The 18,014-nt window shown below is 29.7% G+C and overlaps 4 protein-coding genes across 4 annotated transcripts in view; 1 reads left to right on the forward strand and 3 right to left on the reverse strand.

The window, feature by feature from the left end:
• LOC103874503 overlaps positions 1-18,014 on the reverse strand; it is a 524,448-nt gene that overhangs the window by 109,467 nt on the left and 396,967 nt on the right. The window lies entirely within an intron of this gene.
• On the reverse strand, positions 7,134-11,028 carry LOC103874439. Its single transcript, XM_009152865.2, has 7 exons — positions 10,370-11,028; positions 10,189-10,275; positions 9,321-9,605; positions 9,071-9,232; positions 8,948-9,001; positions 8,705-8,851; positions 7,134-8,612 (listed from the first exon to the last, which is right to left on the reverse strand). The coding sequence occupies exons 1-7, from the start codon at positions 10,493-10,495 to the stop codon at positions 8,232-8,234; spliced, it is 1,242 nt and encodes a 413-aa protein (XP_009151113.1). The 5' UTR covers positions 10,496-11,028; the 3' UTR covers positions 7,134-8,231.
• Positions 11,170-15,721, forward strand: LOC103874440 (glycosyltransferase BC10). Its single transcript, XM_009152866.3, has 2 exons — positions 11,170-14,236; positions 14,532-15,721. The coding sequence occupies exons 1-2, from the start codon at positions 13,496-13,498 to the stop codon at positions 15,168-15,170; spliced, it is 1,380 nt and encodes a 459-aa protein (XP_009151114.2). The 5' UTR covers positions 11,170-13,495; the 3' UTR covers positions 15,171-15,721.
• LOC103874441 (probable protein phosphatase 2C 72) lies at positions 15,204-17,985 on the reverse strand. The gene is made up of 5 exons (XM_009152867.3): positions 17,101-17,985; positions 16,351-16,626; positions 16,068-16,185; positions 15,755-15,978; positions 15,204-15,634 (listed from the first exon to the last, which is right to left on the reverse strand). The coding sequence occupies exons 1-5, from the start codon at positions 17,293-17,295 to the stop codon at positions 15,431-15,433; spliced, it is 1,017 nt and encodes a 338-aa protein (XP_009151115.1). The 5' UTR covers positions 17,296-17,985; the 3' UTR covers positions 15,204-15,430.

The following is an 18,014-nucleotide window of genomic DNA, read 5'->3' on the forward strand; positions in this document are numbered from 1 at the left end:
AGATTTAATTATATACAGACGACTTATAATTCAGTCGTCCACGAGACGACTGAAATGTAAGTCGTCCAGGATTTACGAGGTTTGACCAGAATCTCGGAAAAAAATCCTGGACGACTTACAATTAAGTCGTCTGGTGGACGACTGAATTATAAGTCGTCTGTGTATAATTAAATCTTGAAGTTTTTTTTTTCAATTGCAAAACTAACCTATGACTACTTAATTGTAAGTCGTTTACTTTAAAAAAAATATTATTATTTTAATTTTCGCCAGACGACTGAAATGTAAGTCGTCTGGGGAAGTCAAACTTCTGAAATTATCCAGTCAAATACAAAACTAACCTATGACGACTGAAATGTAAGTCGTCTAGGTTCTTTGGAATTTTTTTTGAAACCAAACAATAGTAGACGACTTAACTTTCAGTCGTCTCAGGTTACAGATTTCAAAGTCAATTGCAAAAATAACCTCTGCGTTGACCAGACGACTTCCAGGTAAGTCGTCTACAGCCAGACGACTGAAAGGTAAGTCGTCTACAGCCAGACGACTTCCCAAGTAAGTCGTCTGACGAACAGATCTGGAAAAAAACTCGATGTCATACCTTAAATTAGTGAGATAAGTTCCTTAGCATACATAAGGCTTCTCCAAGCACACAGAATCACAAACGGAAGTCACCCACCCATAATCGTTAGCTTCTATGACTCTATGAACCATGAAAATTTTAGAATCAAAATCTTGAGTTTTTTTAGCTCATTGTGGAGAGAAAGTGAGAGATATGTTGTGTTTAGGTCACAAGAATGGAAAAAAAAGAAGGGTAAATCGATTTTAGGAGCATTAAGAGCTTCAAATTGGTTGTTCATGGTGGTTGTGGTATTGATGACAATGGCAATCTTGTAATTACTTGAAGATGATGAGGGTGAGAGAGTAAAAATGTCATTTTCGAAAAAAAAAATAAAAAAAAAATGGATGGCATTTTCGTAAATTATATGAACTTGTGGGGTGAATAGGGCAAAACCAATTTTCAAAAAAAAAGGAGGTTAGTTTTGTGTTTGACTTTAAGTTATAGGTCAATTTTGCAAAAATCCCAAATTTTATTTGATTAATATTTAATTATTTAATGTGACAGTCAAAATGTTCAATGTGACAGTGATTAATATTTAATTATATAATTTATGTTTTAAACATTTTACTAAAATACTTTTTCAGATAACAATACAATATTTATATAGAAATTATCTTTTTTTTTAATTATATTTTTAGATTTTGGTTAATTAAATATTATATTTTTAATTATATAATTAAGAATTTTATTTGTTAATATTTAGTTATATAATTTATATTTTTAACTTTTTACTAAAAGACTTTTTCAGATAACAATACAATATATACATAAATTATCTTTTTTTTTAAATTATATTTTCAGATTTTGGATAATTCTTACGATTATTAATTTTAATCAATTATCTAATCAAATAAATTAAAATTTTGTTTTTATTTTTTAATTTAGTTATACATTTTATTCATTAAAGATATAAACGATATTAACCACTCTAACTTTTAACATGAGAGCTCGATTTCAAAAACTTACTTCACAAATAATAGTATAGGTTACACTTTTAGGGGTTATGGTAGGTAAATTGCAAAAACAATATTAAAGCGTAGTTCAAAAAAAAAATTAGTAAAGCGGGTTGCATTTTAAGGATATATTCCTTAGTCCAAACTTAAAAAGTGCACTAGGGAACGGCTCCAAGTTACCACTGAATTGACACTGGAATCACTTGAACCGCATGTGAAGTCTTCCAAATCAACTTCATCCAGCAAAAGGTCGAGATGTGGTGACATTCCACCTCGAAAATGTTCTTGTTGGCATACCACATAATTTATGCCAGGCTTAAGGAGTGGTGCGGGAACGTTGAGGTTGCATTGTGGTCTACACTGGAGAACTCACCAGCAAACAGAGCTGGTTCCTTTGACACCAGTGCCGTCCCATACTTTTGAGAGGCTTCAAGCTTTAAAGAAATTGTGGCCCTCCAATACAAACAATATGTTGTTCAAAATTAATAATAAACAAAAAGAAATAGAAGTTTGCTAGAGAATGGTTCGAACAGTAACCAATAGGTTAACCTTTGAACAATTTGACCATTAAACAAAACTAACATCTTAGAAAATGTGACCTTCCAATTACAATTATATTTTGTGGCCTAAAGCAAATGCTTTATGTGCCTTATAGAAGGAACGGGCCTGTTTGACACATATGTATATATATTTATATATCGGCGACAGAAGCAATTAGTTTCACGTAGATGACATGAAATTCCATCACCAACATTCTTAACTTAATCCTAATAACTTTGTATGATGTGAGAAAAAAATTACATTCTTTATAAATAGGAAGAAATAGCAAATAAAATAATATATTAGAGTAAAATTCACTTAGATTTTTAGAGTTTCTCTACTTAAAATATATATAATTGATTTGAAAATGGTCTTAGTAGAGAAAAGGCTTAATTAGTCGCGATGACCGGAGAGTTAACGGCAACATCAACATATAAATTACGTGTCAGATGAGAGGATGGGTTAAGGACTTGAGACCAATTGTGGTTGTTGTTGGACATGGGCTCAACTTCATGTTTTCTTTTTGGTTATAGATGCATTAGTTTTGTGGCGCAAATTGATGTCTTTCAGCTTTTCATAAATTATAATTTCATTATCACTGCTTATGTAAACACTAGGTGTTTTGCCCGTGATGCGGGTTTAAACATTTTTATAAATTTTTGAAATTTTTTTGTACATTATCTTTATTATACTATAATAAATCTTAAAATAGCATAATATTATATTTTTAATTATATAATTTAAAAAAATTATTTGATTAATATTTAATTATATAATTTATGTTTTAATTTTTTACTAAAATACTTTTTCAGATAACAATACAATATATATAAAAATTATCTTTTTTAATTATATTTTTAGATTTTTGACAATTCAATATTTTATTTTTAATTATATAGTTAAGAATTTTATTTTATTAATATTTAGTTATATAATTTCTGTTTTTAATTTTTTACTAAAATACTTTTTCAGATAACAATACAATATATACAAAAATTATCTCTGTTTAAATTATATTTTCAGATTTTGGATAAGTGAGAGCTTGATTCTAAAAATTTACTTTAAAATAACTCAATATTATATTTTAGTTATATAATTAAAAAAAATTATTTGGCTAATATTTAGTTATAGAATTTATGTTTTTAACTTTTTACTAAAATACTTTTTCAGATAACAATACAATATATATATATATATATATATATATATATATATATATATATATATATATATATATATATATATATTATCTTTTTTAATTATATTTTTAGATTTTGGATAATTCAATATTCTATTTTTAATTACATAATTAAAAAATTTATTTGATTAATATTTAGTTAAATAATTTATGTTTTTAACTTTTTACTAAAAAAACGTTTTCAGATAACAATACAATATATACATAAAATATCTCTATTTTTAAATTATATTTTCAGATTTTAGTAAGAATTTTTAGATAATTATTACTATTATTAATTTTAATCAATATGATTAATATTTAGTTATATAATTTATGTTTTTAACTTTATACTAAAAGACGTTTTCAGATAACAATAAAATATATGCATAAATTATCTCAGTTTAAATTATATTTTCAGATTTTAGATACTTCTTACTATTATTAATTATAATCAATTATCTAATCAAATAAATTAAAATTTTGTTTTTATTTTTAATTTATTTATACATTTTATTCATTAAGGGTATAAACAATATTAACCCCTTTAACTTTTAACGTGAGATATTGATTCTAAAAATTTACTTTAAAATAACTCAATATTATATTTTTAGTTATATAATTAAAAAAAATTATTTGACTAATATTTAATTATATAATTTATGTTTTTAACTTTTTATTAAAATACTTTTTCAGATAACAATACAATATATATATATATATATATATATATATATATATATATATATATATATATATATATATATATATATATTATCTTTTTTAATTATATTTTTAGATTTTGGATAATTCAATATTCTATTTTTAATTATATAATTAAGAATTTTATTTGATTAATATTTAGTTAAATAATTTATGTTTTTAACTTTTCACTAAAAGACTTTTTCAGATAACAATACAATATATACATAAATTATCTCTGTTTTTAAATTATATTTTCAGATTATAGATAATTATTACTATTATTAATTTTAATCAATATGATTAATATTTAGTTATATAATTTATGTTTTTAACTTTATACTAAAAGACTTTTTCAGATAACAATACAATATATGCATAAATTATCTCAGTTTAAATTATATTTTCAGATTTTAGATACTTCTTACTATTATTAATTTTAATCAATTTTCTAATCAAATAAATTAAAATTTTGTTTTTATTTTTAATTTATTTATACATTTTATTCATTAAGGGGGAGGGTTATTGGTAGAAGAATTCAAGAGGAGTTATTAAATTTTGAGATTCAATTGTTATTGGTTTATGGATTTTTAAAATATAATTAGAATCCATTGTTATTGGGATGACAACTTTTAAATTCCATTCAAAATCTTTTGTTATTGAAAAAATTTAGTTTTCATTGATTTTAAGATCCTATTAAAATCTATTGTTATTGGGATGTAAATTCTCTTTGTTTTTACTCATAAGACTAAACTTTGAGAATATCATCTATACCCATAAGATTTTTGAAATCTATGCAATAAAATACACTCGCATAGAAAAACACACAAAATTGAACAATGAAATAATACAAATCACAACTTTAACATAAAAGCAGAAAACAAATATTAAAAATTTAATAAAAGTAAAAAAAAAATAAAATAGTTTTAAAAAGTATTTTCGAAATTCAAAAAGGATTAAAAAACAATTTGAAAAAAAAATCGAAAGCTTTTATATAAAAATTTCAAATTTAAAATTATAAAAAAATAACTTTTATTTATATCTATATATTAAAAGGTACAATGACATTTTGTCTTTTTAATAATTGAAATGATTCTTTTTTTCTTTTCTCCTATTATACCATTAATTTCTTACCTTAAAAGTTAATAACAATCAATAGAATTCTATACACAAGTAATGAAAATCTATGTTAGAATATTGGATAAAATTTATCAAATCTAGTTAACTTGTAAAATCTTCTCAACTATTGAAATCATCAAATTCCATTAAATTCATGTCCCAATAACCCCCCCCCCCCCTAAGGGTATAAACGATATTAACCCCTCTAACATTTAACGTGAGAGGTCGATTCTAAAAATTTACTTTAAAATAACTCAATATTATATTTTTAGTTATAGGATTAAAAAAATTTATTTGACTAATATTTAATTATATAATTTATGTTTTTAACTTTTTACTAAAATAATTTTTCAGATAACAATACAATATTATATATATATATATTATCTTTTTTAACTATATTTTTAGATTTTGGATAATTCAAGTCTATTTTTAATATTAGAATTTTATTTGATTAATATTTAGTTATATAATTTATGTTTTTTAACCCTTTACTAAAAGACTTTTTCAGATAACAATACAATATATACATAAATTATCTCTGTTTAAATTATATTTTCAGATTTTGGATGATTCTTACTATTATTAATTTTAATCAATATGATTAATATTTAGTTATATAATTTATGTTTTTAAATTTTTACTAAAAGATTATTTCAATATATACAGAAATTATCTCTGTTTAAATTATATTTTTAGATTTTAGATAATTTTTACTATTATTAACTTTAATCAATTATCTAATCAAATAAATTAAAATTTTGTTTTTATTTTTAATTTATTTATACATTTTATTCATTAAGGGTATAAACGATATTAACCCATCTAACTTTTAACATGAAAGCTCAATTCTAAAAATTAACTTTAAAATAACTCAATATTATATTTTTAGTTATATAATTAAAAAAAATTTATTTGACTAATATTTAATTATATAATTTATGTTTTTAAATTTTTACTAAATTTTTTTTCAGATAACAGTACAATATATACATTAATTATATTTTTTAATTATATTTTTAGATTTTTGGATAATTCAATATTCTATTTTTAATTATATAATTAAGAATTTTATTTGATTAATATTTAGTTAAATTGTGATTAATATATTTATTTTCTAGGTTAGAAGACCCTTCACGGTAAAGTCTTGGAAGGTAAACCCATGATTTAACTTCAGCAACATCCATATGATTATATAACCCAACAATAAATCAGCCACAAGATAACAATAACACAGCCATAACATAACAATAACTCAACAAAATAAAAATAACTCAGCCACAACATAACAATAACTTAGCCATAACATAACAATTCTTAAGTCATGACATAGCAATAACTCAGCCATAACATAACAATTACTCAGTCATAGCATAACCCTAACTCAGTCGTAACAAAACCCTAACTCAGACGCAACAAAACCCTCAACCATATCACAACCGCAACATAAGCCTATCTCAGTCGCAACAAAATATATAACTCAGATGAAATATAATATATAACTGACCCACAAACTCAACTGAAACACAATATATAACGTCGCGACATCCTACCTGAAAAGACGAACTCGTAGATAAGAATGCGGCAAAGACGATTTCGTACAAACGATTGAAGACGACGATTTCGGGGAAGACGATATCGGAGAAGACACAGTATCAACGACAGAGAGTTAGTTCGAGGAAGACGAAGTAAACACAATGTCGACAAGGATTTCAGAGAGTGGGAGAAAGCTTGCGGTTCTTTCTTCGAGACGGCGACAATGTTCTTCGTTCCTTTTTTTTAACCTCTATGTAGTTGTGGAGAAGGAGACGGTTTGATTTCTATTTTGCTTATGTGGATTGTTAATTACTGATGTGGATTTAGTGTTTAAAAATAATTTCAATTAAAAAAAAAGCTAATCAAAAGCCCTTATTGTAATTTACTAGAAATATCTAAACATTCTAGTAATTTTTAAAAGATGTATAACACTCTAATAATAAACCAACTTTTCTTATACATTCTAGTAATTTTCTCATTTTTATGCATGTTTTAAGTTATTATCGTGTACTCATTTTATTTTTAAAATATTTGCCACTTTGTATAATTTATATTTTATATATAATCTTATTTTTGTTTTCAAAGAAGTTAATGTGTGACAGGAGAGAAAAAACACATTCATAAGCTTTCCATAGATTTTTAAAATGTATAATATAAGTAAATGTGAGAAAATAACCATAAATATATCAAGAAAAATATTTTAAATGGAAAGACACATTTAAACATAATATTATTATTATTATTATTATTATTATTATTATTATTATTATTATTTTATTATTATTTTTGTTTGACACTGAATCTCTCCATGTTCTAGTCTATTTGTGATTGTTGTGATTTTGTCAATGTCTACAACTCCTTATATAAATGATTAAGACCATCTCCAACAATAGATATTGTGTCAAAGTTCTAAATCAATTTTTTAATTGAAAATAATCAAATTAAAAAATTTAGATACTTGTTTAGTTTTAACCCTTCCAATGGTAGAACCAATTAATGGTTCCAAGTTTCACAAATTTGAAAGAGAAAAAGAAAAAACAATTGGGTTTAATTTTTTTCTTTAAATTACACCCTGGCAGAAAATAACACCTATCACTTAGAATTGGTTCTAAAACATCTATTTTTAGAACCATATCTATCTATTTTTCCTGTTTTTAATTTAATTTTGAGTATAAAATTATTTAGAACCATGAAATAGAACTCTCATGGATACTCCATTGGAGATGGTCTAAGAATTGCAATGGTTGGTTAACACCAAAAGTTGCAATGATTTATCACCAAAAAAACTACGATCAACAATTGCACTATAAATTACATCCACAATGATTGCAATGTTTCATTTAAGAAGTTGTAAGTGTTCCACTGAATACTTGCAATAACACTTAAAAGTTAAAACAGTTGCAATTTTTTTATTTAAATAGCTAATAATCTTCTCCAGTTTACTTGTAAAAGTGCTTAACTAAATAAATAGGACATCTAACAAACTGATGCATAAAAATGTTTTATTCATTACGTTCATATAATAAGTTCATCAGTTTTACATCTAGATATTGAACACACTTTATATTGATCCCTACAAAGGTTAAAGTTAAGGACAAAATCGATTCTGACCAGGTCCTCCAAAGAAGAAAACAGGCTCTGCCCTATACGTTTCCCGGTTAAGCTTTGTAGAATAACAATCATACTCATCAGAGTACTCGGATAGATACGGGGGATACTTAATCTGCAGGGAATAGTCTTTGATCCTAACGTTGGTGTGGAAACAAGCTTCGCCATAGAGGTAAGATGGCCATCTTCCACTTCCCATTGTAGTTTTTGTGTGTGGCTTCTTCCTCACGTTAGTGCTATACACTTCTCCACCCCACTGCACTGCGGTGGCGCTGTGTTTTAAGTATGTGAAGAGATTTCCCGGCCAGTACCCTATCACGTTGTCTCCGCAAGTCAACCACCAGTTTAGGGTGTTCGGATCCTGCAAACACGTACGGTTTTGTGATGAAAATGCATACAAAGAAGGCACAAAAGATTAATATTTCTCACAATATATAAAATAGAAAATTTTACCAGGTACATGCTAACAGTGATGTGATATTGTTCACTCGAGGGAGTTGAAACGGGCTCTACGGCTGCACCCAGGGCGAATCTAGTTGTTGTTTGGACAAAACCGGAGCACAAGAGGTTGGTGCAGCCTGTTGTAGCGTATGAGTCTTTCTGCAACCCCAAAATGATTAATTAGAATTCTTTATGAAACTGTGATTTGTGATGTACCATAGACTCCGTATATAGTCATGTAATGATGAAACTTACAGTCCAGTAGGTGAATAGGCGTGTGTGGGAATCTCCGAAAACGTGTGGATTCACCTGAAAATTGTTTTATGGGGGTTACTTCTGACGCAAGCTATAGGCTTTCTAGGGATAGAAAAAACGTACCACCCAACCAGCTTCAATGGTCTCAAATTTATCTGAGAGGCCAGCAAGCAGCCATATCTGAGAAGAACTGTAGTCGTTAAACTGGACTCCCGGAGGGTTCCAGACGTTTATATCAGATTGAGCACCAAGATAATTGTACCCTATAGCGATAAGGATCGCCTCCTGTATCATCAACATAGAAGAAGTGTTTCTAACAATAATAAATAATAAAAAGGATACTTCTTCATTCAACACCTTAGACTTTACGTACCGATCGGTCCTTTGGGCGGGGTTGGCGTATTCTTTCAGCTGTTATATTGAAATTACCCTTGTGTTTAAGTGCGTTGTCGAGAAAGTCGTATCTTCGAGGAGTTTTTCTTCCAAAATGAGACGGTGAGGAGGCTCTCATTATGTCTTCTCTACTGACTCTACGAACAGGTACTGTCCCTTTGGGACAAGTTCCAGATTTGGACCAAATCTGAGAAGTGATTGGTTTAGAAGTACCGTTGTTTGGTATAGTGGTCTTCGTTGTACCAAACACCACACTTGGTTTCATCTGCATGCATATATGTAGAATGGGTAAAGACAAAGCGGTGCCTAGTCTATAGACACATGGGGTTTGAACCATCAGCATTGAGGAGTTCTCAAACAAATTCTTAACAATTTAAAACCGTAAAAAATAAAAACTCTTACGAAACTGTTTTTATAACTGTCATATAATCAATGGCTCTCACCAATATCATTAAATAAATTAACACATTTGTCATTTTGTAACTGAATCGAATTGATCGATCTCTTTCTCCAAACAAACAACTTAAAAGCATTAAAATAAAATTTTCAATGATGGTGCTCAATCTTTTTAGATTTAAAGATGAACATGAATAAAAAAAAGAGAACATGCAAAATACTACACTATAGTATATGATAATTTGTACAATTTTTCGGTCAAAATTTTGTTTAATTTGAGAACATGCAAAATCTCCTCTCTTTATCTCTCTTTTGTGCGTGTTAACCATGCCTCTTGAAGATGTTCAAGAAAAAAAAAAACATGCCTCTGGATAAAGAAATAACTTGTAATTTGTAAATAATTTCAGCATGAAAATGTTACAAAATGACATGCATCTTTAGAATTTGTTTACCTGAATTTTGTGGTTTCTTAAGGCGGGATGATCAAAGGCATGTTGTTTGTAGATATCTACACAATCTATAATGTCCCCATCTTCACTCTACAAATAGGTTATAATTGACTTTGGGAACTCAGAAACCAAAAAAACTATGAATATTGAAATGTTATCTTTTGTCTTCAGATTCCATACATACCTTGATGGTCTTCAACGCTGGCTTATTAAGAGCCTTCAACTTCATATCTATATCTATAGAAGATTTACCGTAGGCTTCATTGTAAAGGCCACACAAAATCGCAAAGGTTAAGAATAATCTGACCATGGCGACGTTGTCTTATTTTTCCTATGATGAAAGAAGTGATTCGTATAGCTTTGAACCTTCTTACTAATGATCGATTTTATAAAACCAGATGGCTTTAATTTTTTCTACGGAAAAGTTTAAAAAGGTATTATGATAAACTTCAAAACGGAAATCTCACAGAGTGAATCTGTCAGATTAACCATATATGAAATTATGAATGCTTCAGTTTATTTTCTGAAAGTGTCTTTGTCCAAACATGAATGCTGAATGGATTCTCCATTGACTTTTTCTGCTAAAGATATATTTCTCAAGTCAAATCAAGTTTTTATAACATCAACTAGAGTTTACCCCGCACATCGTGCGGATATATTTTTATTTTATAAATATTTAATTTTGATATTATTATATAAATTTAAATATACAATCTATATCTTAGTGTTATATATTTTATAACTCTTTAATTTTATTGTTCAGGTTTTTTATTACTTTATTAATATAGGGGTTTGTTTTATACATTTTACCTTTTTTATTACGTTTTCGAGTTTTCATAATTTGAAATAATAAAAAAAAAATATTCATCAACACATGATTTTTGAAAATATATAGCTGTAAAAATAAAATTTTAACATATGTTAATAACTTCATTTGTATAAAAAAATATGACATGATTAACAAATTTGAACCCGTTTTAATGGTAGATGATAATTTATTTAAATGAAAACATTATATTACTTAATTACAAAATTAGTTAATGCAATATTTAATAAAATTATTTAAGAATTAAGTAGGATTTTGTTAGATTTTTCTCAACAGATTTTTTTATAACTAAAAATAAAATTCAAATCTATTGTTAAAATTAATTTATTATTAATATTTTTATTAATTATTATGTCATATTATGTGAGTAATGAAATGATCGTAATAGACTTCTAAATAGTAGATACAAATGGTACTTCTCTTTTAATAGTAAAGATGGATTCGCTTTAAATGTGTTTGTTTTTTTACTAACACATTAAGCGTTAATTCTTTCCTTTATCATCCAAGTTGACTATTTTTTTATAATTACAAGGTCATTGAATAAACGAATAAGTTACGGTTACCCATTATATTTGCCTAAAATTACCTTTGTTTTTTGCCAAAAAATTGATCAACTGAATAAAATAATTTCAAACTCGTGGGGATGAGTGAGAGGAGGAAGAAATCGAAGTTCAAATGACGTTGTCTGACAAAAAGAAACAAACCTTAACTTCATAATCTAAACCAACAGCCGTTTTAGAAATATAGAAAGGAGCCGTGCCAGCCTGCAAGCTTTGTACCCATATTAACCATCCTAGCCGTCAACGCTTCGGGTCCAATGTGGTCAGAATGTCTTCCGTAGATGTATGTCAATTTGCACACAGTATATCAACGGTTTAGTCCCCTGGTCTGGTGCATGCTAAACTACACCCATCCTCTATAGTATTTTAAGGGTTTTATTGACATTAAAACCAAGTTACGTTTCATTAAATAGTTTACAAAAGGTTTCAAAGTATAATAAAACATGAATATTAATAAATTATTGTTTTGAATAAAATATTTATATATTTTAAGATATTCATAATAAATACTTCTTCCATTCCTTGAGTGGAGGACGAAACTGCTAGATTCAAAGTTAGTATGCCATTGTGTACCACATGCAAAAAAATTACTCATCCGATTGATTGTTCTGCGAAGTAAAACCTTGCAACAAACTGAAGTTTGAAGTTTGCACAAAACAATCCGAATGTAAAAATAAAAGAATCAACTCAAAATATATCTTATAAAAAGAAATTATATTGACTACGAACCCAACCATTAAGACATGGTCTAAGCTAACTATAAATGTACGTAAGGAGTAAAAAAACTTTCTCGGTTTAAAAAGGTTTTTGTATATATTTTAAAAAACGTTCTGAAAAAAAACACGTGAGACCAAAGGGAGCGAGCAGGAAAGGTTGCATTGGAGTTTTTGTACATATTTTAAAAAATTCTTAAGTTTTGATTATAAATGCACTATTTTTTTGTCATTAACTAGTTCCCACAATTTTTAGACAATCAAAATCTAATAAACATAACTAATTTTTTGCACACAGTATATCAACGGTCTAGTCCCCTGGTCTGGTGCATGCTAAACTACACCCATCTTCTATAGTATTTTAAGGGTTTTATTGACATTAAAACCAAGTTACGTTTCATTAAATATTTTACAAAAGGTTTCAAAGTATAATAAAACATGAATATTAATAAATTATTGTTTTGAATAAAATATTTATATATTTTAAGATATTCATAATAAATACTTCTTCCATTCCCTGAATGGAGGACGAAACTGCTAGATTCAAAGTTAGTATGCCATTGTGTACCACATGCAAAAAAATTACTCATCCGATTGATTGTTCTGCGGTGTAAAACCTTGCAACAAACTAAAGTTTGAAGTTTGCACAAAACAATCCGAATGTAAAAATAAAAGAATCAACTCAAAATATATCTTATAAAAAAAGAAATTATATTCACTACGAACCCAACCATTAAGACATGGTCTAAGCTAACTACAAATGTACGTTAGGAGTAAAAAAAACTTTCTCGGTTTAAAAAGGTTTTTGTACATATTTTCAAAAACGTTCTTGAAAAAAAAACACGTTCTGAGGCCAAAGGGAGAGCCAGCAGGAAAGGTTGCATTGGAGTTTTTGTACATATTTTAAAAAATTCTTAAGTTTTGATTATAATTGCACTATTTTTTTGTCATTAACTAGTTCCCACAATTTTTAGACAATCGAAATTTAATAAACATAACTAATTTTCTCAAAATTTATAATTTATCTTTTTTTGGGTCAAATTTATCATTATTATCTAATAAAAAAACATCAAAAATGTAAACAAATGTACAACTTTTGTTTTTAGAAAAAAACACTGATCATTTTGAAGCAAATGGAGTAATAATTAGTTCATCAAAAGGATAGCCTTCTAAGTTTTTAGTAGTGGTCCAATCCTTCCAACACATCATAGATGTCTCAGAGGTTGGTTGTAATAGGACGGCTTTGGAACCTAACCTTCTCTGACTCGTGGAGTCTTCACTTCCAACATGCCAAACTCAAATTTACCTATAATGGTCACCGGTATCCGCCTTTTATAGCACGACTTCTCCATTCATCTCTCTCACAGAAGTTTAGGAGTTTTAACAGAAGCAGAATCATAACGCTTATTATTCAAACTTCTATTTCAGAGATGCTGAGCAGGGCTGTTCAGTTGGAAGAAGGTAAAGAAATTCTTGTTACCTGTGGCCGGACAGGGCTAAATAAGGCGTTTCCCATCAAACTGCTTCTTCTGCTTGTATTTTTTCTAGCTTTTACAGTTGCCTTCATCATCATTACTGTATCCACAATCAAGTACTATGGAATCAATAGCGTGGTGACCTCAGTCACTTCTGGCTTCGTGCCTTGTGGTGCGGAACCAAATGTTTTGGATAAATGGATTAAACCTCCTCTAGCTCTCATGCATAATATGAGCGATGAAGAGCTTCTTTGGCTGGCCTCTTTCATGCCTCAGAGGAAAGACTATCCGTTTACTAGGGTCCCGAAAATTGCGTTTATGTTCTTGACGTTGGGTCCCTTGCCGTTTGCACCGCTTTGGGAGAGGCTTCTCAAGGGTTATGAAAAGCATTACTCGGTGTACATCCATTCACAAGTATCTTCTTCGGCTGAGTTCCCAGCTTCCTCTGTATTCTACCGTCGGCAGATACCAAGTCAGGTATTAGCTTTAATATACTTTGCAAGATATTGTTTTGGTTGGTAAATTAACCTTTTCAAAAGTTGTTTGTATACTTAGTTAGGGGGTATAAACAATTTAATTACAGTTTCAATAAAAATACATATTACAAAAAAAAAAATTGGAGTCGTATGTTTATGTAAATTATTATTATATTTTAATTTTTTTTTTTGGGGGGGGGGGGGGGGGGGGGGGGGATAAACTAATGTTTCATTTGTCTATGCTCAGAACTAGCAAAATATGTCATGGTGATTGGATTAACTTCATCATTGTGCAGGTTGCAGAATGGGGAAGAATGACAATATGTGACGCAGAGAGGCGGCTTCTTGCAAATGCATTGCTAGATATCTCAAACGAATGGTTTGTTCTCCTCTCCGAGTCATGCATTCCCCTCTACAACTTTACTACTATCTACGGTTACATAAGCAAATCAAAGCATAGCTTTATGGGTTCATTTGATGATCCTAGTCCCTATGGCCGAGGCCGCTACAATGGCAATATGTCCCCTGAAGTTTCCATAGAGCAATGGAGGAAAGGGTCTCAATGGTTTGAGGTTAACCGGGAGCTTGCAGTTTCACTTGTCAAAGATACCTTGTATTATCCTAAATTCAAAGAGTTCTGTACGCCAGCATGTTACGTGGACGAGCATTATTTCCCAACAATGTTGACGATTGAGAAACCAGCGGCATTGGCTAACCGCAGCTTGACTTGGGTAGACTGGTCGAGAGGTGGTGCCCACCCGGCTACATTTGGAGAGCCAGACATCAATGAGGACTTCTTTGCAAAGATCATGAAAGGTGACAACTGCACTTACAATGGAGAAAGCACATCCATGTGTTCACTCTTTGCTAGAAAGTTTTCTCCGAGTGCTTTGGAGCCTTTGATTCAGATTGCTCCTAAGATTCTGAGCTTTTGAGTAGTTATGTTTTCATGATTAAATATTTTAACATGAATTAGAATACTTTTCTCATTTATAAAAAAAAAAGAGTAAAATAACACATTTAAATCTTATCTGCTTTAGGCCTTCCAAATATTTGAACCGGCCACAAATAGTTTCCATTTTAAGTAACATTTACATCATGAGTTTATATTGGACTTTTCTTTGGTTTGCGCTTGGCAGCATGTGCGATGAATGTACCTCGACCATCAATCCATCATACTGTAGTATCTTATGATTCACACGTCCGCAGTGCAACTTGGTTGTTCCTTGTTCTGTAAGAAAAGACATATTACTGTAATATCATCAATCTTCTTAGATTTAAGCTTCTTCTTCCAAGTAGCTTCGGCCACCTCTGCAACAAGTTTAGCGGCCATATCTTGGGTTTTCCCGGAATTCCATATTAGTGATACAACTTCATCATTGGTAAGCATATCCCAGACCTGTGACGACAATATTAAATACCAAAGATTTTAAAATATTTTGAAGTGCTAAAAAGTAAAAATTAAATTTGAATCTTATGTGTTTCCGAAAAAAAAAATTTGAATCTTATGTGCTTTTACCCCATCTGAAGCGAGTACAAGGAATCGGTCTTTAGAAGTTATTCGGTGGTGAGAGACCTCTGGAACCGCAATAACACCGTAGTCTTTGAGTCTGAAATCTCCAAAAGCTCTTGACATGGCTAATCCTGGTATGTCTTGGTTGGGCAGCCACACCCTTTGGCTGGACGGTTCTGCTTTCATTGCGTGAACGCGACCTCTGCACGCCCTAATCCTCTCTGCTTCACCTGCGACGGTAGAACTTGCTCAATAAGTATCATCAAACCCCTAATGTTACAACCATTCTTTAGGCAAAGATAAAGAGTGGAATATATACTTGGGACATCAGGTGTTAGGTCAGATGTTAACTGAACTGCGCAGATCTCACCATCTTCAGTCATTGTCCCCAACACTGCCCTTGAATCACCAAGGTTAGCTATCATGAGGTCATCTCCCTGAAGAAATCAAGTGAGCTCGAGCTTATCAAATAATTAGGGTTTATAGGGTTTAAAAGGTGGCAATAGACAAAACAAAATAATTCGTTCATGGTCATAACCCAATCGTACCACTCAAAAGTTCAAAACCTAATGTTACGTTAGAGGAAACAAAAAAAAAAGTACCTGAGTAATAGCAACAACAGCTGTAGAGCCACTGAAAGAGCAATTAAAGACTTGGAGCATGAGCTCTCTGTCAATGAGTCTGAATGCATTAAAACAAGCTTTCTCCCACTTGAGAGCTTCATCTTCTTGACAAGCATGAGGTTCTTCGTCCAGCTCCTTCTTTAGTGTTAACAGAAGTGATGGTAATCTATTCCTCGCCATTTTACTCACCATGTGCCCATTTTTCCCGTGTCCATCAAACACTCCACATAGCTCTGCTTCCTCCGTTCCATATCCCTAAGGACTTAACAAGTTAGCTTATACCAATCTAATCAATTTAATCTAATTAACTCCATAAATATTAGAAACTCACATATACAAACAGTTAATCTAGGCATCGATTTGATTGCGTGTTTCCATTTACATTTTTTTATTTTACATATATTAGTATCTTAAACAGCTTCTTATAAGAGACTTCTTATGACCTAAAAGCAAATAAACACTTTACAAAAAGTGAGAAGAATGAATTTTTAATGAAAATGAAAGGATTTCAAGAATATTCTCGCATGTAAATACAAACAGATAAATTTTGTAATGATCTTGAAACAGTCAAGGCAGATCATCGATCTTGATTATTGGTACGAAATGAAACAAATATTGGTTTGTCATCTACCCTAGAACCTTGTTGGTCGTCATCTAAAATAATGATTTATAGAACAAAAGAGAAGGAATATAGAAACAGGAAAATAACAAAATTTCAAGATGAAGTACCAGATAAAGAATAGCATTATCTTGGTTAATCGCTTTGGTTCCTTGTATAGAGCAGACAGAACCGGGTCGATGAACCGGACGGTAGTGATCTAAACCGAACTCATCTCCATAACACACCACCGCATTTCCATCACCGTGTTCATTTTCCTCATGAATCTCTGATGAAGAAGAAGGCAACGAGAAGCAATGACCCATATCCTCACCAAAGTCGCACACAAATTTACTTGGAAGAAGAAAATATTTTCTTTATGTTAAGCTTTGATTAGACGACCTGTTCAAGAACTTATATAATGTGAAAAGCCTTTTCTTGAAGCTGGTGCTTAGCTATTAAAGATTCATACTATTATTTTATTGATAGTGTTTTCTTACTGCAATTTAATAACCATATTATTATAGTATATTGAATTTTATAAGATAACATTATTACTGTATGCGTGGCACCAACTTGAGTTTTAAGCTTCAGTGAACTGAATTATATATAGATGTATATGCGTTGACTTATATTTAATATTTGCTTGCATAGAGAATCATGTTGCCCGAGTCTGGCTTGAAAGGGCAAGTTCTGCCGTTTAACAGGGGATTCTACTTCTGGAGATCATACCCTTATAAGAACATGCTTGATGTGTATGCTACCGAATATATTAATAATTAATATAGTTAACCACCTTATAATACATATGAATTATCAAGGAACTTTGAGAATTTGTATCAATAATATGGTCAACTTATATGAAGAGAACACCCGCTTGGCTTATTGGCTACTACCAATATTTATGAGTTTTGACTATAATTTTTGATAGACACAAAATGACTTGTGAAAGATACCAACTCGGAGTTTTCCAAGTCCAATGATGGCAAAGGTTCATAACTTGGTCATCTATATCCGTATCCAGTTGTTATTGACTTATTCAAGT

The sequence above is a fragment of the Brassica rapa genome, chromosome A06 (assembly GCF_000309985.2).
Source record: "Brassica rapa cultivar Chiifu-401-42 chromosome A06, CAAS_Brap_v3.01, whole genome shotgun sequence".
Lineage (NCBI taxonomy): Eukaryota > Viridiplantae > Streptophyta > Magnoliopsida > Brassicales > Brassicaceae > Brassica > Brassica rapa.

Coding starts and splice junctions, on each gene's coding strand:
- LOC103874439 (XM_009152865.2), bottom strand. CDS start 10,495: ATGGTCAGATTATTCTTAACCTTTGCGATTTTGTGTGGCCTTTACAAT. Junction 10,276..10,369: donor CAGCGTTGAAGACCATCAAG/GTATGTATGGAA, acceptor ACCTATTTGTAG/AGTGAAGATGGGGACATTAT. Junction 8,613..8,704: donor TCACTGTTAGCATGTACCTG/GTAAAATTTTCT, acceptor ACGTGTTTGCAG/GATCCGAACACCCTAAACTG.
- LOC103874440 (XM_009152866.3), top strand. CDS start 13,496: ATGTCTCAGAGGTTGGTTGTAATAGGACGGCTTTGGAACCTAACCTTC. Junction 14,237..14,531: donor GTCGGCAGATACCAAGTCAG/GTATTAGCTTTA, acceptor ATCATTGTGCAG/GTTGCAGAATGGGGAAGAAT.
- LOC103874441 (XM_009152867.3), bottom strand. CDS start 17,295: ATGGGTCATTGCTTCTCGTTGCCTTCTTCTTCATCAGAGATTCATGAG. Junction 16,627..17,100: donor ATAATGCTATTCTTTATCTG/GTACTTCATCTT, acceptor TTAAGTCCTTAG/GGATATGGAACGGAGGAAGC. Junction 15,635..15,754: donor TTGTACTCGCTTCAGATGGG/GTAAAAGCACAT, acceptor TTGTCGTCACAG/GTCTGGGATATGCTTACCAA.